The 24,367-nt window shown below is 34.0% G+C and overlaps 3 protein-coding genes and 1 long non-coding RNA gene across 7 annotated transcripts; 2 read left to right on the plus strand and 2 right to left on the minus strand.

Moving 5' to 3' along the window:
- Positions 1-428: 428 nt before the first annotated feature.
- On the plus strand, positions 429-3,129 carry LOC126924854 (integrator complex subunit 12-like). Of its 4 annotated transcripts, none has more exons than XM_050739788.1 (5): positions 429-573; positions 1,428-1,607; positions 1,848-2,219; positions 2,348-2,420; positions 2,497-3,129. In XM_050739788.1, exons 1-5 carry the CDS (start codon positions 454-456, stop codon positions 2,700-2,702), a joined length of 951 nt encoding a protein of 316 aa, XP_050595745.1. In that variant the 5' UTR covers positions 429-453; the 3' UTR covers positions 2,703-3,129. The 4 variants fall into 4 exon arrangements, with proteins under 4 accessions (XP_050595745.1, XP_050595746.1, XP_050595749.1 ...); XM_050739789.1 differs by having other exon boundaries at positions 2,478-2,789; XM_050739792.1 differs by having other exon boundaries at positions 447-577.
- An 88-nt stretch (positions 3,130-3,217) lies between these two features.
- LOC126924832 (plexin-B) lies at positions 3,218-16,595 on the minus strand. Its single transcript, XM_050739726.1, has 8 exons — positions 16,093-16,595; positions 15,773-15,957; positions 14,809-15,391; positions 13,772-14,697; positions 13,281-13,684; positions 12,726-13,218; positions 8,899-12,660; positions 3,218-8,811 (listed from the first exon to the last, which is right to left on the minus strand). The coding sequence occupies exons 3-8, from the start codon at positions 15,224-15,226 to the stop codon at positions 8,704-8,706; spliced, it is 6,111 nt and encodes a 2,036-aa protein (XP_050595683.1). The 5' UTR covers positions 15,227-15,391; positions 15,773-15,957; positions 16,093-16,595; the 3' UTR covers positions 3,218-8,703.
- A 52-nt stretch (positions 16,596-16,647) lies between these two features.
- On the plus strand, positions 16,648-19,030 carry LOC126924868 (uncharacterized). Its single transcript, XR_007713732.1, has 2 exons — positions 16,648-16,790; positions 18,629-19,030. It is a non-coding gene; the product is annotated as an uncharacterized LOC126924868 (long non-coding RNA).
- Positions 18,945-22,994, minus strand: LOC126924851 (plasminogen activator inhibitor 1 RNA-binding protein-like). The gene is made up of 6 exons (XM_050739783.1): positions 22,610-22,994; positions 21,404-21,560; positions 21,136-21,318; positions 20,976-21,047; positions 20,406-20,898; positions 18,945-20,326 (listed from the first exon to the last, which is right to left on the minus strand). The coding sequence occupies exons 1-6, from the start codon at positions 22,863-22,865 to the stop codon at positions 20,240-20,242; spliced, it is 1,248 nt and encodes a 415-aa protein (XP_050595740.1). The 5' UTR covers positions 22,866-22,994; the 3' UTR covers positions 18,945-20,239.
- Positions 22,995-24,367: the final 1,373 nt, after the last annotated feature.

The raw sequence follows: 24,367 nt of genomic DNA on the forward strand, positions 1-24,367 counted from the left end.
GATTCAGCTTGTTTTCAGTCATTTAAATTGGATAACCGCGGAATCGGATTCCTACGCATGGAGGAATCACGGTTGTCAGCGGGCGATTGATACAGGAATACGAAAGTTAAGACCAATACCACGAAGGTATCGAGACGAAGAAAATATCCTAAATGTCAGCCTCGTATCCGCAGCGAGTGCATAGCGTACCTCCGGCTTCAATGTCGTACGTAACACCACGTTGTAACCGCGTAAGACGTATCCAAAACATAGAACGGGGGCCAATGCACGCTGCACTCAAATTTCCTTGCCATTCGCGAGCATTGTTCTCCAACTTTATTTGTCACTTCATGGTCGCTTTGATTATTTATTTCTTTTACGCACGGCTGCCAACTGCTCGTCGAAAGTTAGACATCGTTTTAACGCGCCTCGAGAAGGAAGCGTTCATACCTTTTCCCCGATAAATAGAAAAAGATGGAAAGAGGCCTACCACCAGGCGTACTTGACTCGTTCCTTACACTTGATCGCCTGCAGGGTTACTATTTTGGTCTTTCTTTCCTTGTATTTTTCACCATTCTTTCGCAGCTTTTAGACGTAAGTATGTATACATATCAGGATACGTGTACCTTCCTTTATTTCATTTGGTTAAGCGGACGTTTTATTTCACGATATCTCCCTAGACAGAGGCTGCATTTATTTAACGCAGAATCAAAACTCTGTAAAATTAAATTTGGAATACGAGAGACCAGGGACGAATCGAGTGATACCGGTGCCTGGGTTCTTTAACTTCAGTTACTTTTTTACTTTATGTATATACATATAACGTACGGTCCCCAAATATGGATATACTTTCCAGGCGGTATTTTTAAAATGTACAGTAACATTGGAAAAATATGATAAATTCGATTAAAATGCTAGGATATATCTAAGTTTTTTTTATGAACGTTTAAGTTGAATAGAAACTGCAGATAACTATGATACCTCATAGGTGCTGTTCGAAAGAAACCACGAGATAGAAATATTAAGTTCTCATGTTTTCTAATTATACGATCGATTTAGCACAAATGGAACACAAATAGTTCTTATGTACATTCAGGCGCGTAATATTTCATATTATTTATAGATTAAGTACATTAAGCACGTATGTCACAATCAGCATTTTTAATATTGGTTGATTTATAAGAACTTTTTACAGGTAATAAATTTCGTTTAATCGCGATATATTAAAAAAATCGAACAATTGAATGCAATTGTAGGAATAATCAGTGAAATAAATATAACCTAAGATCTTTTCTTTTTGTATTTTTTCACTTATGTTCCAACTAATTGTGATTTAAATATTACACCATATGAATAAAAAATATTTAATCTGAAATACAAAAGAATTTACTATTTTTATATATTACTAAAATATTTTTTATACAGTTATCATTTTTTATATTTTTCAGATTAAAATAATTCATATAAAAATGTCACAATTGGAGCTAGATCCTCAATTTACACAGGGTTTACACCTTCTACATTCTACTAATAAAGATTCTGCAGAACAGCTGCGAGCACTTTTAGATGAAGCAATCAAACAAAAATATGGGCCATCAAAGATGTTATCGAATGTATTACACAAAAAGGTAATTAGATGATAATTAATTTAAGGACATTATGTTGAGGGTTATCCAGAATAGAATACTTCAATTAAGGTGGTTTATATTAATTAAGTTATTATAATTACAGAGTTAGTTCTGATATCAGGGCACTCGTGAAGCATAGGAGATTTCATTCACGTAAAAAGATATCTAGTATTTGATCCCTCTGATCTAATGTTGTCATTTATTTTCTGAACTTCTATCTCTTAGATTCTCTGTTTTTAGTATATGATGGAGGAACCGGTGCTGAGTGATCATAGTAGCAGCAGTAGTAGTAAAAAAAGCAAAAGCTCCTCTTCTTCTTCCTCCAAACATTCAAGTAAATCGAGCAAAAACAGCTCTCCTGTGAATTTACCAACTCGTGACACACCACCTGATATTATCCAGACTGATAATACTCTGGCATTAGAAATATTAGAGGATGATCTGACATGTGTTATTTGCAAAGGAATGGATGTTGGAGCAAGAAACAGACTTGTTGAGTGTTCAGAATGTCATTCCTTGTACCATCAAGAGTGTCATATTCCACATATTTTAGATTCTCAAATAGATGTTCCAGGACTGGTGTGGTATTGTTCAAACTGTTCCAAATCACAGGTGTGTGTATTCACTCACATTATAATTTATTATATTTTTTGTACCTGAAATATTTTGATAACTTTTAGCAAACAATGTTAGAAAACATAAAAGTTATGAAGTAAGAAATCTCCTTTCTTAATTTATAGGTTTCAAAAGAAAGGAGCTCACCAAAAACAGTGATAGAAAATAAATCTAAAGAACAAAAAAAATCTAATTCAGGTAAGTTTCTTATATTTTATAAAAATAGATGTATTTTCTTTTTAATTAAAAAAGCAGTCATTATCTTGTTTAATAGGTGGTGGAAACAAAGTAACGCCAAACATTCATATTATAAGTGCAGATAGAAGACTAAAAGATATGATGAAAAAAGCTAAACAAGATAAACGAAGCACAAACACTACTCAGAGTTCAAAGAATTCTCGATCCAGTTCACCAGCGATGTCTTCAACAAAATCTCAGGAAAAATCATTACTGTACAAAATCAAGTCAGGTGTAGAATGAAACTCTTGCTCATACGAATATTGTGATAATATTGTATAATATAAAAAAGACCTAAACAAATTTTATAATTTCAACATTACAAGTTGATTAGCTAATTAAAAGATAGTCATGATCGATGCGTTAATATGTATATTCTGATAGCAAAATTAATATATTTTGCCAAAGATAGTATAAATAATCTTTAAGTAGATAATATTAATTTTATATACCGCAGCAATTCCCAATTTTATGCTGAAAAAACTAAGGCTTTTACTTTTTATATTATTATGTACTTTCGTTATATGACTTTCTTTGTTTTTAATATAATTCATTACGAGATATAAAGAATAGCAGCGCGATGTAATTTGATATTGTAACGTTTAACTATAAAAATATAATTTTTTGTACAAATGTACATTAATTTAAATATACAAACATAAATGTGTAATTGAATTTCTGTTAAACTTTAAAAACCTCAAATAAAAAATGAAATAAGCGATTGCGGGTACTCCGAAAGAAGCTTTATGAGTGTCGAGTTCATTTATAATATCAATATATTTTTGCAATTTTTCAAATGCTTATTTGTTTGTCCCTACGTCCCATTGAAAATTTGGCAAGAGTCATTTCGTTCTCGAGTGTTACTTAAAATCTACTTATATGCAAGATGGGGGGTTGAATTCTATTTACATTGGGCTTTTGGAGGGTTGCATCTACACGCGTACATCGATAGATACACGCTCATACATACAGCATACACACAAGTAAAGCAGCATCGCATTCACACATTAATTGCATTCATCGTTACATGCGCACATACTTTACGTAGAGGCTATACAACGAGAAAAGATACATTCAAAAATTCATGGGAATGAAAACGAGCCCGTTTTACATAACTTTTTTTTTCATACACGGTTCCCGAAGTCGAATATATTTTAAGTTATTCTTGCAGGGAACAATCATCCCCCCATCCTTTTTTTCGAAGCTTAACAAAGAATAATCTTAAACTCGACATGATGTTTGGAATCGTCTATACTACGAAGCATGACATTACTAATCGACTCATAAACCGCTGAACATTTCCTCTGTTAATTACAATACAGTACATACGTTGAATGCGGAATTGACAAGCTTTTCAGATGGATGGAGTCAACTGTCGAACGTACAAATTATCGAGAAATTCTGCTATACCACAAGCAATTCTGAATATTATACTTAAACGTTATATATCTTCGTAAGAATAAACATTCTGCAAAAAATTTGGAATTAGTACTAATGAACCATGTATTCATGGGTCCTAAGGTCCTCTTAAAAAAAAAACTGAATCTTTTTATGTTAGGAAATTCTTTGATCAAAAATCTATTGGGACAAAAAACTTGCTATTGATATCTGCAGCATTAGTTAAAAATAATAAAAATATTAGAGATAGTGAACATCGAGCATTTAAATGTTCCAAATTCCAGAATTAGCATCTTCTCTTAAATAGTAAATAATATTCTTTTTGTTTTCTTATAAATTTTTTATATTATAAGCTTTTTATATCATACTAAAGTGTTTATGTTGCAAGTATTTAAATCTTGAGTTTTGAACAAATAGACAAATGATTCAAGTAACCAATAGCATTTCCGATATGTTTGAAATTATTTAAACTTGTTTGAAGCTATTTTTTCTTCGAATATTTTCATTTTTTTTCCTCCTACAAATATGCAAGCGCTTTATATATTATTTCGATACTTCTTAATGCTTTAAGGAAACAGAATTTCATCGAGATTTTGCATGTGCACAATATACATTAAAAAGTGTAGCATGTTACACGACCTTCCATCGAATTGCGCTCGAACGTATAATGTACTTCACGTACCATATACGATATTTTACATGAACTTCTGAAAATGAACATTCTAATCGTTCAAGATGTACCACGCACCTGCAGGGATCCTCTAACTTCAGACAATAGAGTCGAGACGTATGTATATACGAATATGTGTGCAAATATATTAGTGTACGTCAATCTGTGTAATGTGAAATAATATAAATTCAAGAGTTTCGTATATTATAAAAATCATCGACCCTTATATTGTGGACGTTACATAATATTACTCGAATAACGAATAAACCTATATGAATATATAAAAAATGTAAGTCAATTTTACAATTCCAACAGTTTCATTAATATATACTGTTTTTTTTTTTAGCTCTTCCATGCCTCGATGATATAAAAATATTGATATCGATAATAATAGTAATATAATTAACATTTTATGGAGTATATACAATTGGAACCGTACCATCCACAATTGAAGGATTTGCAATATGTTCGTTCAATTGTACCCATGCATATACGCTTAACAATTTGTAAGCTACAACACAAACTATCGCTCTTCATCATCAGACATCTTCGTTACATGTTTTGTATAACAATATATTAATTTAATGTAGAGCAACTAAAAAATTCCACTAATATTATGGAATAGTACTCATACAAGGAAAAATGTTTTCTTATATTTCTACATTATAACAATTTGTTCTATAATTTTCCATCGCTTTATTTTAATCATTAAATTAACAAAATTTAACTAACGAAAGAGGTCTCTTTTTTCGAAAATGTTTAATAGAGAAAGAATTTTCAACTACTAGTTGTAAATCTTCAACTAATAAACAGTGATTGTATGTACAATCAGAAAAGTTAATTGTAATTACACAATTCATTACTGTTAATGTATGAGTATTTATATTTTTGTTTTCAAAATAACTCATAAAAATATTCAAAAACTAACAAGACAGATTCCTATTTAAATAATAAGAATAATAATTTTCTGTCTATCATTTTAATTCATTTCATAATAAATATTTCGTTGAATTAAAAATATTTTATAGGCGATAAAGTATGATAGTAACTTAATCGTAAAATTAATATTATTGAAATTGAGTCGAGCGAGCACGTATCTTTATTATGTATAATCTGTATATTTATAAGTTTAATATAAATACTACTGTCAACAGAATGATTTATAAAAATAAATCCATTACTCCAGTCAAAATTAATTAATTTCTTTCTGGAAGACTACATCTAATAGCTTCATATAAACAAAATAAAATACAAACACCATTCAGAAAAATGTTCTATTTCGCACGTTTATTTAAAAAAGGAAATCATTACCTCCACAAAACAAGTCTTTTCTAATTATTAGAAAGACATATATGTGTTTTGAATTTTTTGTGTAATTAATATGTATTAAATTTTACATACAAAGTAGAGGAAGAAGATCTCATCCCCTAAGGTATTTTGTAAATGTTACTATCATTTAATTTTGTCATTCCATCGATAGAACCTTCATAGAATCATTTGGACTAAAAATTTTGCTTCGCATTGTCTCTAATTTCAAAACAAAAATAATCATTATATTCACCACTATAAATTCATTGTACAAATAAAATATGTTCAACAAATAAAAATACTTGACAAAATAATCCTCCTAAACCTACAGTTCGTGTTCCTCTTTTTAATTCAATATACAAGAAAGCTGACCTTAATTCCACAGGAGATAGTGATTTAAATACATATAAAATAACGCGACTAAAACATTACAAGAGATATGATAACAGAATGAATGTATAAATAATAAAAGCTCCTTTAAATTCCATTCTCCATTCTGTTATCATTTGTTCATGTATGTGTGTTACATATTATATGTAAAATATCGTGTGAAATATACATTGAGAAAATATGATATACATGGAATTAAATTATTACAGAATTTCGATTCGCATCTACATCATTTCCAAATGTAGTATCGTCGTTTTACGTACACCAAAAGTTCAGTAAAACAACTTTATGTTTCAGAAAAATTACAGCACGTATGTCGACGTGTATTAAAGAAAAAGTAATACATTAAATCACATAGGACAGATTGACGTATCATTTCCTGTATAGATAATCCGGTCATCGGTATATAAATAAATACAATACATATAATAGAGAGATACACAGGTTGATGGTAATCGACAGGGAAGCTGAGGGCCTGTAGAGCAGATAAAATACACGAAAGTGTTAATTAAGTACAAGAGTGAGCTTGAACCTCAGCTTTCCCAAACCTACCATTCACAAAATTATCAAATAATTGGTTACGCGATTCAATCGAACGTTTAAGTAGGTCTGTTCCGGTGTAACAGTTCCTAAAAAAGCGCATGGAGAAAAATTGGCAGTGCGCAATGGGCAGTGAGTCGAACTGTTATTAAATACCTATACACTGGAATAATGAATAGTATCAGGGACACTTAAATGCTTCCTTTAAAAAATGCAATTTTTTAAACTGAGGCAGTCTTAGGTAAAGTAAAATGGCGATGTAACCCCAAGAAAAATACTGTTCATCGTTGTGTCTTGTTAAATCTTCCTTTTTTTCCCGATACATTTAACCGCGATATTATTGACCAACTGGTGAAAAATCCTGAAACCGGCGAAAATACAACCATACATGTATAAAATTTTCCCTTCTACTGTGTTTTCTTTTTTGTCATTTTTTTTCTTTTTTTTTTTAATTCGCGTTCATTAAGAGTCTAGAAACTTCCTCGCCGGTATACAATATAAAAGATCTTTCTCGTTTTTTGCATCTATTATGTGCTTTCTTTACGCTTAACAATATACCATAATAACTATTGTTGAATGGGCAATTAGTCAATAATTATATCTATATAGATAATAATACAACTTAATGGTAGTAAGAGCAATAATAGATATAATATAGCTCCTATAGTAGTTGTAAAATCATTATATGATCCACATAGTGGCCTTCCAGATCGTAGCAACAGTCATACATATATAAATGTAATCATATAAAGTAAATAAAAACAGACTGAAAAATGAACAAAAAATGTAATAGAAAAGAATTCTTTTTTTTTTCACGTACTAAATATACGTAGATAGGCCTAGAATAGTCTGAACTGCTCTCACAACTTTTAATTGAGAAGCCAATTCTTTTTCCTTTCATTTAACATTACTTTAATTGCCTTAATTTAGTGTCGTTCCTTGCTCTCTCACGCTCTCTTTCTCTCTCCCACTCACTTTTTTTCTCGTTCGTTCTCTCTTTTTTTCTGAAAAAGGGTTCTTTACCCACAACTTATAATACATATATAGACCCTCTCTAACTAGCTCACTACAATCCGTGGAGGTGTATGTTGCGTGACCTTTGCTTTATATATTTTTTATGTATATATATATAATATATAACATATTAATAATATATATATCGTAATGAAGATAGTAGGCATAGCCACTCGTGCTCGGATCACAGACTACTTGCTGCCGTACTCCCTTTGTACAGACAGTCTGGTGGACACTATGGCTTTTTCTCTTATTTAACGTTCCCACACGTTATTTTTCTTCGTGTTATATATACTACGTATACACGTATAGACATTCGGCCAACAATGAAATCATTAATTTTCATTTTTTTTTTTTACTTTTTTTTAATAAGTATTTTTTGCACGAATTTTGCATCTCAAATCCTTAAAACGCGTAGGCGGACCAATATTCAGCTACGTCACCGGAGATATAGTTTTTCGATCATAAGATAAATTATATCCCTTACTAACGAAGATTCCACCGATTGCATTGAGATTTCCTTCGACGTTTTCTTATAATTTGTTACAAATATACTATATATATATGTATAGTAAAATAAATGAAATATACAATATTAATAAAAACAGATCAGGTTTAAGGGTTAGAGTTCATCATTTTCTCTTTTGTTACCATTTTGCTAACATCTGTACGTGTGTACGAGCGTATTTCGATACGGCCATGACATATAGACGTAAATACTACAGCCAGGATTAATTTATCCTGAGAAAAACTATCGCCTGACTAGCCTTAACGAAATCGCACGTATTTTTTACGGCATTGTTATTCACATGGTGTGTAGATTTGTACATATGTAACGAGGTGTATCTGATGCATGAAATGGAGGCACTAGTCAGTGTTTCTGGAGAGATTGACGGGTCCTGGGATAGCAATGAGGAGGTTGTGTCAGCAGGCACTGGTTTCCTCTCCTTCGAGTGTGCACGCGACATTCTCTAGCCTATGGGCTAGATGTAATTTACGACAGCCTGCGTCTGTCTCCAAGGCCTCTAGGATCTATGCAATATTCCATTAATTAAATTACCAATTAACAAACTAAAAATTATAATAAAAAGAGTCAAGCTCTGCTTTCAAGATACTTACTTGTTCATAATACTTGCTGACATAGATGTAAAGTTCTTTTAGTGCTGCGATCACATCAAACTCATTCGCATGTGACGCACTCAGCTGTTGCATGGCACTAGACATTTCTTGATCAGTGATTTGTGGCAGTCTTTGTACATCTGTGTAAAAACGACCCACTTTCTCTCGGTAATGCGGTATGTCCTTGGCGAAGAGTAACTTATTCGACGGTGAATCTTTCCCCAGCCTGTGTTCCGTCATCGAACAAGAGTCCATAAATGTTTGCGCTATCACGGAGAGGCTCGAGTCAACCGTCGTGGACTTATTTATATCGAACATGAAGTCTGGATTCTTAATAAAATTCACCCAAAATCTAAGCGGCAAACTATTCGATTTCCATGCGTGCGGTACCTCCGGGTCAACGATTCCGTGTTGCTTCGCGGCATCGTCCAAGAGATCGAACAGCCATTTTACAGCACTGGGTAATGCTTCGTTCGCTGTTAGTATCGTATTCAAAAAATCATCGACGAACTTCTGAACGGTACCCTTCGTCGATAGTAATCTCGTTAAAAATATTTCAGGAATGGCTTTGTGTGTTCGTTCTGGATGATGATGTTTGCTACCGGTGAAACCCATACCTGGCGGATAGTGACTTTCTTCTATAGGCCTTACCAAATGATATAATCGTTGATTGCCTCCATGACCGCTTTCTACGTCGCCGTTTGCTGTTATGATCGGCGGTGATTGTTGAGATTCGAAGTATAAACCGCTAACGGGATGATTGTACATTACAGGACTAATTAGATTGTGATTAGGTGTGGATGGAAGATGCGTGGACGAACAGTGATTCGCGTGACGATGTAGGTGATGGTGATGTGCATGGTGGTGAATGGACTGCTGCTGATGATGATAGTGCGATGGTTTACAGTTGTGACACGGTGGTTTACAGGCGACGGAAAAACCATCATTCTGTCTAGGAATCAACGACATCACTGCTGACTCTTTCACACCATAATGCGCCAACGTGTTTATCTTTTTCCATTCGCCGCTGCACTTTGACGTGAGATCCTCATCCTGGAGAGTTAAATGTCCGCCTCTACCGTGTCTCCATTCCAAATCTACGTCATGAACGGACGGCCTCAGTGAGAAAGGAGTATTCTTGTAGAGAGCATCTAGGATCTTGGACTTCACTTGATTTATAGTATCACAATCTAACACCTTGCACTGGATTTTCTCATCGAGATCATCTTGGACGACGTGCAGAGTGACCACGCTGTGCTCAATTTGCTCACGGAGTAGCCTTTCTTCAGATAATGAGTATCTAGCGTCGTATGTAATCACGTCCACAGGACCCTTTTCTATCTGGTGCTTTATTGCCTTAAACAATAAAAATAGAGAGGAACCTGCATAATCTTTAAGGTAATTGTACATACAAAGAGCCATCCAGTTAGTTAGCATCTTTTCTACCACGGATTCGGTCCTTCTAAGCATCAACTGAGGATGCTTCGTGTTCACTGCCTTCTCGATAAGTCTTAGTAAAAGATTCATGAGTATATCAGTCGCATACTCCATCTTACCCATCAGGACGACCATAAGTAATGATGCAACATTCACTTTATCTCTAATATTAAAGTCTTTCTGAGCCTCTAAGGTTTCGATGAACGTTAATACGAAGTATTTATTATTGATCAGTTGCTCGAACTGGATCATGGCAGCATCATAGTTTGTACGAGACACATTACTACGTGATCTAGGATCATTTAATATAGGATGATGCGTAACACCAGGAAAAAATACTTTCATAATATAATTCTTGTGGTCTAAAGTCGGAATACCGGACGACTCCAGATCAGCGGTTAAATCGGTCATATCGGTTTGTAGTTCAGCAAATGCTTGCTTACATTCCATCCTAACATTACTTTCCAAAGTATCCATTTGTATCTGTATCCTTTTATATTCTCTTTCTGCTTGTGTACTCTTCCTTCTATATATTATTAACACTAAAACAAACAGAAACACAAGACCAAAAGTGCCAGCAGCTATTCCAGCAATTGCCTCCGGTGGGATTGGGTAAGATTTAATCACTTCGTAGCGCAGATAACCAATGGGGAACCTTAGGCTACGACCCACACGTACTACCACCAAGGGTAAACCATTTTCAGTTTTAATTCCAAGTTCATCCGTATCAGCTGGTTGTTGATCAGGAGGAATGCAAACCAATTGAGTTAGAGCAAGCGAAGTCACGTTACATGGCATTGTACCGACAGTAACGTTCACATCAGACTCGTCGCTGGCAAAAATCAAATTTTCCCCCTCGATAACTAGCGTATCACCTTTATATAATTTAATGTTACGCGGAAAGGCAAGAAATTTCGGGTCTTCCACATAAAGTAAGCGATTTCTAAGACTCTTAAAATGCTTTTCCAAATCTCGTACACTTTCCACATTGTCCATAATAAATGCTATTTTCAAGGATAATTGAGATTCCTTTAACTTTAATGATTGAGGTGGTGTGCTTTGGCTACTAGCAGTAGCACGCTCGTTACGTCGAAGAGTCATGAACCGCTTAGCAACACTAGGACTTGGACATTCCATTTGCGTCGGGTTTAATACTGTACAAACAGTCCTATTTACTGGCAGTAGTTCATTGTCGAAGTATACCTCCATTTCGGGCTTCTGGATAGTATCTAGATTGGTACCGTGAACTGTGATCATACGACCACCGGAAGCAAAACTTGTCAGTGGCTTAATCTCCATAATAGTAGGATCATGAGTGTAGTTATAGGGATTACCAATTAAAGTGCGATTCGCACCGTCTATGCTAAGAGTCAGTCTGTCGATTCTTCTTACTCTATCGGATTTACTTGTTACACAAGTTAATCTGGTACTACTCGCTTGCGTGGCGTTAACATGACATGCTAATTCGTCTAGGTAGGCTGATATAGTACTACCAATATTCAAATACATTCCAGTAATGGCAAGTTGCGTACCACCACTTTGTGGACCAACCGATGGGTAAACACCAGACAATCGTATATCCTTGTAATTAAATAACACTGCGCTTTCAGTGTAACCAGCGTCATTACCAACCACTACAGAGGCAGTGTCCGTTGCTTCGTGTCTTCCTGTACGACAAACGATGCGTACGGACACTTCATAGTCGACTAAAGTACATGGTGTGTTACCAATATGTATTTTTCCATCCACGTCGCTTTCTTTCAGACCCAAATTACTACCTTCGATAGTGACCAACGTCCCACCTTCGATCGGTCCACTAAGAGGTTTAATCATGTCTATCCTCGGTTTCGGACACTCGGTAAATGGCGAGTGCAAGCAAGAATGCCGGTACACGCAACTATTACCGCACCAAGTACATTCGAAACGCGCATCTCTGGTCACGCAAAGGGAACAATCTGCGTGTTCACGATGCGAACCCAACACTTCACACTTATAAAGGATGATAGTAGTCTTGTCCACGTGATGATTAATGTTCCAGACAACCGTTACCTCTGCTTCGTATTCACCAGTAACCGCCTCATACGAGTAAACTGTTTTATCACAAACTATAAAACGGCTGCTATCGACACGGGCTTGTACTTTTAAATTAGCACCCTCGATTGAGACGATGCATTGGAAACCACTGTGTCCTACTTGAGGATGCGGTAAATTCTCAACCTCAAGCACTATCTCTTTGGGTACACTGTTAGGTAACATCAATGGTTCCTGCCGTTGAACAAACTTTGGACAGTATTGTGCTCCTTGTGCGGCTAAATTTGCTTGATTCTGTGAACAGAAAGTTATCTTTTTTATAACAATACTAAATTTTACTTAAACATTAATACACTTACGTTTTCTCCCGAAATGATACCCTGACAGCTTGTGTTATGTGTACATTTATTATCATATACACACCAACTACAGGCCCATTGAGATTTTACACACTCTGTACACACGGTATGTCTAGAGCAATCGAAGAAAGCGAAATTTCGTGAGACAAAATCTTTATTTGTTTCACTAGAGCGCACAGATAAAGGTACCAGAACATGATCGGCTCCGTCTGGTATATTCGGTCTTTCAAGTACAGGTGGTGTAGGACAAGATAATCCAAATCCGGTCATTAGTGCATCTATAGGTTCCGCGTTACCAAAAACACATTTATAATTTGCGCCTGCTGGTAATTCGGGTAAAGTTCTGATTGTTAAGTGAACAGTGGTCATTTGATTGATAGGCATACGATCTGGAAGAACTTGCTCGAAATCAATGCATTGTTGTCCTGTACCTAAAGATAACCATCGTGGACTACTATGACTTGCTTTCTGACAATCTCCTCTAACTGTGCATCTAGAAATATACATTAATATTATCAAACAAAAGAAATAATGAAAAAAAAATTAAATATTTACCTTTTTTCTAATGAACACCATCCACAATAAGGATCTTTCGCATCTAGACAACTGCTACAATTAGTATAACTACTGCAATGTTCAACTTGCACCTTAGAAATTTTAGAAGTTGATAAAACGTAAATATGTTCTCCATCTGGCGAAATCAAAGTATCAGGCATCAATCTGTTTCCTTTATCAATTACAATATTTTCGTAGACGAATGCTTCGTTTCCAGAAAGTAAAACTTTTTTCAGAGAACCCTCGTTAGTACCCAAGAATGCAACAGTATGACTTTCTGTATTAGCTATTGTTACAGAGGTAATGAATTCGTCAGGAAAATGTAAAATTGCTTGTCCCACAATCGGTGACATTCCGGAGATTTTCAAACCCACTTCACAGAAGTGCAAAATGTTGCCCGCTGTCTGGATAGAAAAATAAAGACACAACTCAATAAAAATATGCAATATTTTCAAATGGTAATATTTCAGTTCTTCAAATTTTATACTTACTCCTGCCGCAGGACATTTTCCATCTTGTATAGGACCACTGACATATCCCATGTTTCTATATTTAGTACTACCATTGAGACACATATGGATATTTTCAGTAAATCTTGTTTCAATCTCTTGCAAACTGTACACACAAAGTGCTGACCGAGACAGTGGTTCGTTCGTGATTCCTCTACTTGGAGAAAATACGGAGACAAAAATGGGATCACCAACGGAAATACCCAATTGCATGGCTATATCACTACCGGCTGGTGCCACTTTCGCGTCTTGCACTAAATTATAAGATTGCGATTTCCCATCTCCCAAATTAACAGTACACTGTAACGTCACTTCTGTATAACTATCATAATTTGGATCATTGATACAGCTTCGAGCCAATCTAGAGATGTAACCCTTTTCCTCTTCTTCAGGAAGATGAGACTGCTTTTGTACCAATACAAAATATGCATAGTTGTTGGCATTGAACCCATACACATATTTAACCAGGAAATGGTCTCGATATTTCACGTCGATGTATACGATCGACTGTTTATTGAACGTATATTCCGCGAATTCTAAATTGTGAAGATTTCTGCTAGAGATAGCAGGCACGTCATGCCTGTAATCTCCTCTATTAGTGAATGTAGTACCAACGTAGAGTATATTCGTTTGTCCCCAAGCATTATATTTTTCGGGCCCAATAAAAGCATATGTAGAAGAGCTTTCATCGTTTGCTGCTACGCTATGGGGAATGAATTCCGGCTTAATAGATATGTTTGACATTTTGTACTTTTCACAAGCACCTTGAAGAAGGGAACCGCATGCAATCAGTGTTTGTGATTCAAGATCAGCGATTAATAGTTTGTTTACATTATCCATTAAAGATGTAGTTATGTCTCTGGAAGGACAGCCTGTTGCATGGCACTGGGGATTATCCAATCTTGGTCCTGAAAACAATAATGAATAACAATAATTTTTTTAGTAATGTTTCCATAATATAAATACATATATATCTTTTATAAAATATACAGTTCTCATAAAAAGAATGAATAGCTAACCTGTGGAAACATATTCCTCCAGTCTGAGATTAGAATCTAACTGTAAAAGTCTGTTGATGGCACCTGCATATAATCTTCCTGTTGCAGGATCTATAGTAAGGTGATTAAATCGAAGGGCACCTTCCCTCGTTGTATTTGGATCTAGAGGATAAAATCCATATCTTTGACCATCTCCCATAGGAAACTGTGTTACAATGTGTAACGATCTATTTTCTTGCACAGGTGGAGCAGTACTAGCAGGTGTATCTATGGCTGCAGTTACCAGTACCACCAGGAACCAGGTAGCAACAGACATGGATGAAAAGGATAATCGATGAAATGGTAGTAGCAGTTTAGGAGATAATACAGTAGGCGAAATGGGAAATGATACAAATCCCAAGAATCTCATGATGTGTAGGCAATAGTTGACAAAACACATGCGCACACGCTATGCGTGTGCGTTTGTGCATGTACAAGTCTAGGGTAGGAAGCTTAGAAAATATAATAAGGGTATTTGTCCCACTGGTAGAAGGCCAGTATCAATATAGTACTACCAATTACACATGTATCCAGGCACTGACATGATGCACATTGCCTGGCACCTCTGGAACATTTCAAAACCACAATTACAATTAGTTATTTATTCTTAAAAAAATTTCACACATCCATAAATTTTTCACCAATATCTACCAATTAACCAAATAAAAAATTGTTCATAAAATAACATTGACTATATTAAATTTTAAGAAAAAGTCTAATTTACATGAAAAAATTAAATAATTTTAGCATAATAAAATATTATAAGAGACAAAACGAAAATGTCGAAGACACATCAAGATATATCATTAAGACATTTCGAACATTCATATTTTGTCAGGTTTACGTTACTTATCTAAATACACGAGCATCCACGATCAAGCCATACAATGATTAATTATAATAATCGAGAAGTGAATTATCAAAATGTAAATAATGTATCACTGACCGATTTCGATACTAAAACATTTCGACGACGATGTCAGGCTAGGGCAGATGGCTCCTCCACACTTTTTGAGTAACACCGTTGCACGCACCGCCCTTCATTAGTGCGAGCAGCATAGCTGCACTTGACAGTTAAGGCCAGTGTCTTTGCACAAAGGCAAGGATATTCTACTCCTTGTCAGTAATCGCCTAACAAAACACAAATGTACTAAATTACTCAATACTCAATAATAAAATATTTTAGAAACTCATAAACATTCCCGGGAACACTCATAAAACACGAGAATATCCACGGTTAATTACTGAAAAAGAAAAAGAAATTACCTCCAGCATGAAAAAAGCTCGCAGCTTCGATTCGCTCGATCTGATATGATCATCAGTTAGCTCGTGTTAACTTTCCTTCTTTTTCCTTTGATTCACGAAAATTTCATATATACAACGAATTAAAATAAAAGGAAACAAGTTCGATTTATCACGTAGAATCAACCCTTTTTATGAAAAAGCCAAAGTGTATAACACGACTACACGATGGAATGTTCGTACGCCAGAGTCGCTACGACACATCGCGGATATGCACTCACTATGTCCTTGATACAGGTCTCTGATATAGTATCCGAACGATGAAACAACAAAACGCTCGGTTTAGACTTAATGAAACTCCTTATTATCTCTTGTAGTAACGCGTAAAGAGTATAAATACCGTTTCGTTACTTGATAATAACACTAAACAGGGAATCGGAATGAGCCGCCATTAAAATTCGACCGACAGCGACAGGCTGCACGAGTTTAGAGCAAGTTGGGGGCCGTGGCTACGGCATGCGCCGCCGCTTGTTCATTATCTTTCTCTCTCTGTTCCTCTCGTCAAGCTTTTCCCACGGTTCAGTGTCTCTCCTTGGCTAGTTCTATCACTCTCTTCTTCCCAACTTTCCTTTTCTTTCTTACGATTGTGTGTGGGATACTCTATCGGACTTACAGATGCCGCGTCCTCCCGTGGCTGAAACCTTGTACTGTTTACTTTAATGGTAAAAGCTGGTAAAACTAGTGATATACTTTCGAACCATCAATTTAGCGATGAACATTCGAATCTCAATCTGAAAACGATTACAAGCTTTACGAGACTATGGAAATACGAATCATTTTTAACATCATTGGAACTCATAAGAGTCTTCCACTACATCCAACTTTTATCTTGAGTCTTTAAAGATTTCGGCACGTCTTGAAAGTCTTGGCAGGTTTAAACATTAATTACTACTGTTATATTACACGTTATAAAATCACGTTGCAAACTTCGTTTTTTAAAAAATCGGGTTTGAAAACATAAATTTGCTTAATTCTAACTAGACAGGAGTAGACAGGAGATAATTCTACATGCGGAAATAAGTCGAAAATGTAGAATAAAGTATTTTTTAAGGCCTCGTTTTTGAGACAAACAAATTTGAAAATTTGCCAACACTCAATATATACAAAAACATAAATAACATAAATGAACGTGTTTATAGCTTTCCTCAAAAATTTATGTCCATATACCGTTTAGACAAAAAAGTATTTATATATTAACCCTTTGAGTGCTGTGGGTGCATATAGGTGTCTGGCGAAAGCTATCGGTGTGGACTAAGGACATATATATGCGTGTTCTGTAAGTGCCCGGCATGGACTAAGGACGCATGTATGGGTTTTTCAATTTTTCCGAACACCTACGCAGAAGTAAGTTTGTGTGAAATAAATATAAATGCATTCCTTACGGCAGTAAACAAATGCCAATAAGTGCCTTGTTATTGTTGAAATAGTCACCACTTGTAAGAAAATTCTACATCTGATTTTTTTAGTTTTCTCAAGCACTGAATTTTTCACACACAACTAAATTATTAACTTGTGTTATATTTACTAAATTTAGTTTTCTAGTTTATTACCCAAATTCTAGTTAACTGTAAATTTCAATGTTTATAATAAATAATTAAAAATAACTAAAAAATAACGCTCTTGAATCATTTAATCTCGTGCAAAAGAATTACTATAACTTATTACGATTTGCGCTTTGAATAGTCAATCAACAGAGTTCAGTCTAACGAAAAAGTATTCCGTCCACAGCGATCGTCAGCGCTAGACGCGCGCCGTCCGTACGGACGGCATAGGCCGCGAGTATCCAGCACTCAAAGGGTTAAAGCTGTTCGTAAAATATCGAATACTTACCAAGCCCTTAAAATTTACCAAAATTCTCAAAACTTTCAAACCTATTTTTCCAAACATTCAACGTTTTCAAGACTTTTAAACTCTAAAACGTATTAAAAGAGAATCGAAACAATTCGAAGTGTTTCAAATCCCACCACTACATAGACTTGTGAATCAGTTCGAATATGTACATATTTAATAAAATTCAAATTACTTCAAATTACATGATTCGATATATGAAGCATTTAAAAGTCTTTGTGAATCCTGAGTCCTTAAAGCTTCGATAATTTTTGGAAGTTTTACTGGATCCTGAAAGTTCTGATAAATTTCAAAATTGATAAGTATTCAACGTCTTATATCTTATATTATATTTTATCTTCAGTGACTTGTATGTATAATGTATTAACAAGATAGTTAGTATCTTATAAAAGATGTATAATTATTATGATTATTATGTAAGATATTAATGATCTCATTAATATATAATAGCTGTAAAAGTAGCTTAAATTTTCAGTAAGTTTTGAAATCTTGAAATCTTCTAATCTTCAATATTTATCGAAACTTGCAAGATTCAAGATTTATACAATATTTCAAATGTTTTAATTATCAAATGATTTTCGAAGCAATTAGAACTGAAAAACTTCGAATCGTTTTAAAATTGAGATTGATTACTATATTCCCATTGTACTAGCTCAAGAAGGCGTCCAATTTAAGACAAACTGATAGTGTTTCCTAGGTGACATACGTAAAGAACGAGAAGAACAAGGTGCTTACAATGGAATTTGACTTATAACTTTATTGGGTGGGTATAGCACTTCTCGTATTTTCTCTCTTTCCTTCCCATAGCTTTTGGTGACACCCAATTTTCCATTATGCTTTATAGCGAAAATCTTCGATGTAAGATGTCTTTACGCATTTTTTTGTTTTTAATCTCCTTTGTACTCACATTCTTTACATACTGCACAAATAAAAACCCTTTGTAGAATATCTCTTCATAAGTCGACTGGTTTAAGTAGTCAAGTCTAAAGTGACTCATGTGTCACAATTTATTATTGTAAATATGTTATTTACACATATAACTAAGCTTCAAACAGCTTAATAACACTTTTCTTATTTTTCTTTTAGCATTTATGGAGAGGGTTTGGATTTTTTGGCTGTGGTATTTCTTCATTTTACATGTAACAAATATAATAGATAACTAATGTAGCAGGTCATAATTAAGAACATGATAATCGACGTATAACGTAACTATATAAGACTGGATTCATCTTATCTGTCCCTCTGAACATATGTATCGACCATTTTCTTAAACTCGTTATACAATATATATGTAAAGCTGTGTATATCTGTATTTTGTTGTCTGTATGTGTCTCCCTAATATTTACTTAAATGTTAACTTCTTACAGACCGATTACATCTTTCAAAGGAAAAATCTCTATACTCCTATATAAGCCAAACTTAGTATATACCTAAATAGACACTTTTAATATCAGATGTTTTCTTAGATACAAATACACACTTTTTTTTAAAGTCTCATGTTTTATGCACGACGAGTAACAACTTCTCAATTACAAAAAAGGCTTCCTCAAACACCATATAAAAATTATAAAACAAAAAGAATGTTTAAAATTTACCACCTAACAAGTTATTATACATGAGTTTATAAGAGTCGGTGCTATGGCCAGCCTCCTTAGGCCTTTTATATACGATAATGTCAAAATTAAAATCTAGGCTAAACTGTCTCACCTCCTGGCATACAGGTGGATTTTTTTTTTATTTCTATTCGGAACTGTGTGTTTCACTCAGATTTAAGCAGCGTCGAACTACATTGTGTAAAATGTTTTTGATATTTATACTCCTGCTGGTCCGCTTAGTCTTTCAGCCATATTCTTTGTCTAGTATTCAAGTTTTATAATTATTCAACAAGTCCATGAATATCCAGCCTCGTTCTTAATACCGCTCATCCGTAAACTAGAATTTAAGAACTAGTTACGGATGAACTGAGTTATTAAAAGTACAAAAAAGGATCGTGATCTATATTGTTTCATATCATGCGACTTCTTATATGTATGTTTAATGTGCCAATATGTAAGAGCGCGTTCAAAGCGCTACGATTTATTTAAGTAAATTACGTATCTGCTTGCAAGGGTGTACTGTATTATGCATTAATAACCTTTTCACTGACGCAAAAATGTTGATAGTAATAGTTTTAGTATTAGTGGTAATTTTATCTCTGGTAGTAGTACTGATGCTGGTGATAATGGTGGGATATTGTATTATCGTAGACGACAGGTGAAACGACCTATCCCAATGAGGGGAAATCATTTTCATCATCTACTTTAGGAGCATTTTGACGTCCTCGAGGTGACCTCTGTTCAGATTGTGAGGCCTAGAAGTAAGAAATATATATAATTTGCATTATATCTACACACACTAAGTTTCAATCGAAAACGAATACAAATACTTACAGGACCACGTGAGTGTCCATCTCTAGTAGCTCCACGATTACCAAACCCACGACCATTTGCACGTTCTCCACGACCTCGTCCTCGACCACGTCCACCAAAACCACGTCGAGAATCACTGAATTGTATATCAATGCCTAATAAGCGCTTTTGTCTTCCTACACGTTGTGGATATTCTGCAGCAGCATCATATTCTTCCTCCTCCTCTTCTTCTTCATCTGCTCCCTCCTTCTTCCTTTCCAATGCATACATCTTCTTCCAGCGAGTCAAATCTTCACCCTCTCCAGCTTTGCGTAAATTGTATCGAGGCTTCACTCTGTTATTACGTAAAGCTTTCCATTCATCCAAAGTCAATTCGCGCGATTCTTCCTCAGCAGGCTTTTCTTCCACCGCGTCTGCAGTTATCTCTCCTTCTTTTGTTTCTGTGGTCGTTTGGTTGGAATCTCCATCAGGTTTTTCATTAGCCCAATCTTGATTTTCTTGATTTAAACTTTCTCTGAAAATAGAATAAGGAACACGAATGATTAAAACGTGAATTTTTATTAAATCAATTTTGTTAGAATCAATATTTACTCAATTTCATCATTGTGGGTACCCCAGTTATGGCTACCAGCACCATCCTTTTTGTCCACTGGTTTAACTCCACTGCTTAAACATGTAAACAATGGATTTATTAATGTTAAATACTTATCGGGATATAATTCAACAATAATAAATGAAAAATTATGTATACGTTTTATCGGAACCAGATTGACGATCAAATTCGCGTTTGCCACGATAATCGTATCCTCCACGGCCGCGTGGTCCACCACGTCCACGCACCATTCCGCGCATTCCACCACGACCCCTACGCTCTGTGTATTCTCCACGTTGATTATCATTAGAGTTTCGGAACTCTCGAGTTTCACGTCCCTCACTGAAGAATTAATAAATAAAAGATTACAAAAAGAAATAAAAATATTGTCAACACTTTTTTTTTTTTCCTATATTTGTATACTAACCCGGGAGGTCCTCGTCTTAGTTCTCCCTGACCACGAGGCGTCCTTTCACCATCTTCACGATTACGCCTATTGCTCCGTTCTTCTCTACTTTCTCCACAGAATTTGACATTACGATCTCCACCACCAATTCTTGATTGCGGTGGCTTTTTATCGCCAACTACATAAAGAATATTGTAATGTTAATAAGTAAAATGAAATTATTACAAGTAGTAAATTTATTAAAAATTAGTAATTTATATATATACTTCATATATTTACTTAATAGTCTAATATAAAACAGAAATACAACAAAATTTATATTTGTAAATAATGCATATTTACAGTTACTAATGATTTAGAATATATAAAAACTTTTGTATTATCAAAGTAATTTCTCATAATATTAATTTTATATTTTGACATACGAGTCTCTTGCCACGTGCCAAACCAAACAACTCCAACTTTTGTCCATTTCTCAACTTCATTATCTAAGTAAATAATTAATGTTTAATTCTTTAAAAAGAAACAATTTGTTTGCTTAAGTTCATTTATCATAAAGGGATAGTATAAATAATAATAAATTCCAAGATAAGTTTTAAAAAATAATATTTATAAAATATATATATTATTAGTTTTCTCATTTATGGAATTGATCAATGTAGCTTCTGGATGACTTACACAATCAAAGCAAAAGCACATGCATATACATGTTAATATAATTTTAATATAGTATATCGATTATTTGCAGCAAAAATAATAAGAGCCTTATATAAATCATCAAACAATAAAATATAATACAATCTCCAATCATCTAACGCATAAATCATTTTTCATTAAATTATATTAATATCCTGCACATACTTAACGATTGTGCAAAAATTTTGAGATAAATCACAGCAGCTTATCGTAATTATTTGTTAAATGACACGTGGGGTCACCATTGGTAAATTCTATTTTTACGATACGAGAACCTCACACTATGCGGTATAAAAAATTCTCAAAAAGTTACAAGAAACATGAACATTGGTACAATAAAATCCATACAAATTGTTCGAACTTAAAGAATAGCATTGATTGAAAGAATTAATAGGAAGAAATGATTAGCAACAGAACGAGAAAATCGTTAAGTGTGCGGCAAAATATCAAAAGCACATGGACCCACGAGGGACTAGGAGCGACGGCCATAATACCGCGCACGAGGCAAGAAAGCAATGAAAAATGACTAACCTTGATCTTTCTTCAAATCTTGGACCTTAGATGGTTGTTGCTGAGAATCCTTGATCACGCGATTTTTTTGAGTTTTATTACCGGTTCTTTTCTGTGCGTCCGGCTGCTTACTCTTAATCTCCTTCTCCGAAAGCTTCTCCTTTTTTCTAGCTTCTTTCTTAAGTTCTTCTTCTCGGAGTTTCTCATGCGGATCTTCGTCATCACCCAACGCTAACGAGAACTTGTTGGTAACGGCAATGCTGTATATATTTTCCATGATGTCTCTTATCCTCTATTCGTCGAGGATCACGCGAAAATTTCACGGCTACTCTTGAGCCCTTGTGTAACAGAGACATCCAATATTTCAATATGGCTGAGTCGGAGAATAGTTCACCACGAGGTCTGTGCTCAGGGAGGGACCGCATAATTGTCTTGCACCCAGCGCGCCACCTCCCCACCAATATTATTTATATCGTCAATTTTATATCGTTTCAGACAGTAAATCACCCTCTAAAATTAAATTTTTAATTTTAATCCTGTCGTATTGTCAAAATAACTAATATCCATCGATAAAGGAAGATAATTTTTCGTACTGCCGTTCTCAAAGAAACCGGCATTATTTCCATGAATTACTTAACGCCAACTGAATAGATTTTCTTATCTTTTATATTACTTTATCTTACTACCGTACAATAATATTTATACATGCTATTTTTGGTCGTATATCATATTTCATAGCGTTTAAATAAAAAATATCAATCAGTTGTATTAACGATGTTCGATACCTGATGGCTACGATTTATTTAATAATTGAAAATCTCGTATGTCCGCATATTATGCAATGATATTATTTAAAAGTTTCTCTCGCAGATCGTTTCCCCGGATTAAATTTTTTATTATTTATATACTTAACATATATATACATATTTACGTTGTATGAAAGTCTATTATCTCTCTACGATGTAAAAATAAACGTACTTTATTATATCTGAGGGTATGTACCTTTTTGCAATTTGCTAATTAGATGAAGTATGTATATAAACATAATTATAAATATATATAGTAAATATAAAGTATATATAATGTTATTATCATTTATATTTTGTTTTCTTTTTGTTTAAAACATATAGAATATGAATGTGATTGATAGTAGAATTTCAACCTTAATTTAGGTGAAACATTATTATTTTGAGTATAAAATTTATTAAATCTGGAAAAACGTTAAATAAAAGAACACGATATTGAAACTATAGGTATATAAATCAATAGTAAGATAATTTATGATTTTCTACATGTAAGATGTAAAATGGTATCAATAGTGTTAAGTGTGTATTTCTTCTAACAACATACAATATGTTTTTTTCAATTTGCATTTCATATATAAGTACATTATAAAGCATAAACCATTTATGAAATCCTTATGCCGCATTCTTATGTAAAATAGAAGTTGTGAACATGAAAAAGTCTTAAAATCAAAATTTCTTCAATTCAAAATATAATATTAATATATAATAATATTTTACAAATGAAAAAATTGTTTTCAATAATATTTTACTACACATAAATATATAATATATACATGTGTTCAACAAATCTTCATATAAGCAATATGTAACTATTATTTTATAACAATAAGTTTCAAATGTACAGACGTTTAATTAATAATATTATTATATTATAATAATATTCTTTACACACCGCCTAGAATATTATAATTTTTCTTTCATTTGTTAAATTAGCGTAAAATACTTTGTGAGATACATATTACATATTTTCTAT

The sequence above is a fragment of the Bombus affinis genome, chromosome 15 (assembly GCF_024516045.1).
Source record: "Bombus affinis isolate iyBomAffi1 chromosome 15, iyBomAffi1.2, whole genome shotgun sequence".
In the NCBI taxonomy this organism is placed as follows: Eukaryota; Metazoa; Arthropoda; class Insecta; order Hymenoptera; family Apidae; genus Bombus; species Bombus affinis.

What these genes read in the sequence shown, in the direction of transcription:
- LOC126924854 (XM_050739788.1), top strand. Translation starts at nt 454, where the DNA reads ATGGAAAGAGGCCTACCACCAGGCGTACTTGACTCGTTCCTTACACTT. An exon ending in CGAATGTATTACACAAAAAG is followed by an intron (nt 1,608 to 1,847) that starts GTAATTAGATGA and finishes CTCTGTTTTTAG; the next exon opens with TATATGATGGAGGAACCGGT. An exon ending in ACAAAAAAAATCTAATTCAG is followed by an intron (nt 2,421 to 2,496) that starts GTAAGTTTCTTA and finishes CTTGTTTAATAG; the next exon opens with GTGGTGGAAACAAAGTAACG.
- LOC126924851 (XM_050739783.1), bottom strand. Translation starts at nt 22,865, where the DNA reads ATGGAAAATATATACAGCATTGCCGTTACCAACAAGTTCTCGTTAGCG. An exon ending in CTAAGACGAGGACCTCCCGG is followed by an intron (nt 21,319 to 21,403) that starts GTTAGTATACAA and finishes TTAATTCTTCAG; the next exon opens with TGAGGGACGTGAAACTCGAG. An exon ending in ACCCACAATGATGAAATTGA is followed by an intron (nt 20,899 to 20,975) that starts GTAAATATTGAT and finishes TTCTATTTTCAG; the next exon opens with AGAAAGTTTAAATCAAGAAA.
- LOC126924832 (XM_050739726.1), bottom strand. Translation starts at nt 15,226, where the DNA reads ATGTGTTTTGTCAACTATTGCCTACACATCATGAGATTCTTGGGATTT. An exon ending in GAAAATGTCCTGCGGCAGGA is followed by an intron (nt 13,685 to 13,771) that starts GTAAGTATAAAA and finishes TTTTCTATCCAG; the next exon opens with ACAGCGGGCAACATTTTGCA. An exon ending in TGGTGTTCATTAGAAAAAAG is followed by an intron (nt 13,219 to 13,280) that starts GTAAATATTTAA and finishes GTATATTTCTAG; the next exon opens with ATGCACAGTTAGAGGAGATT.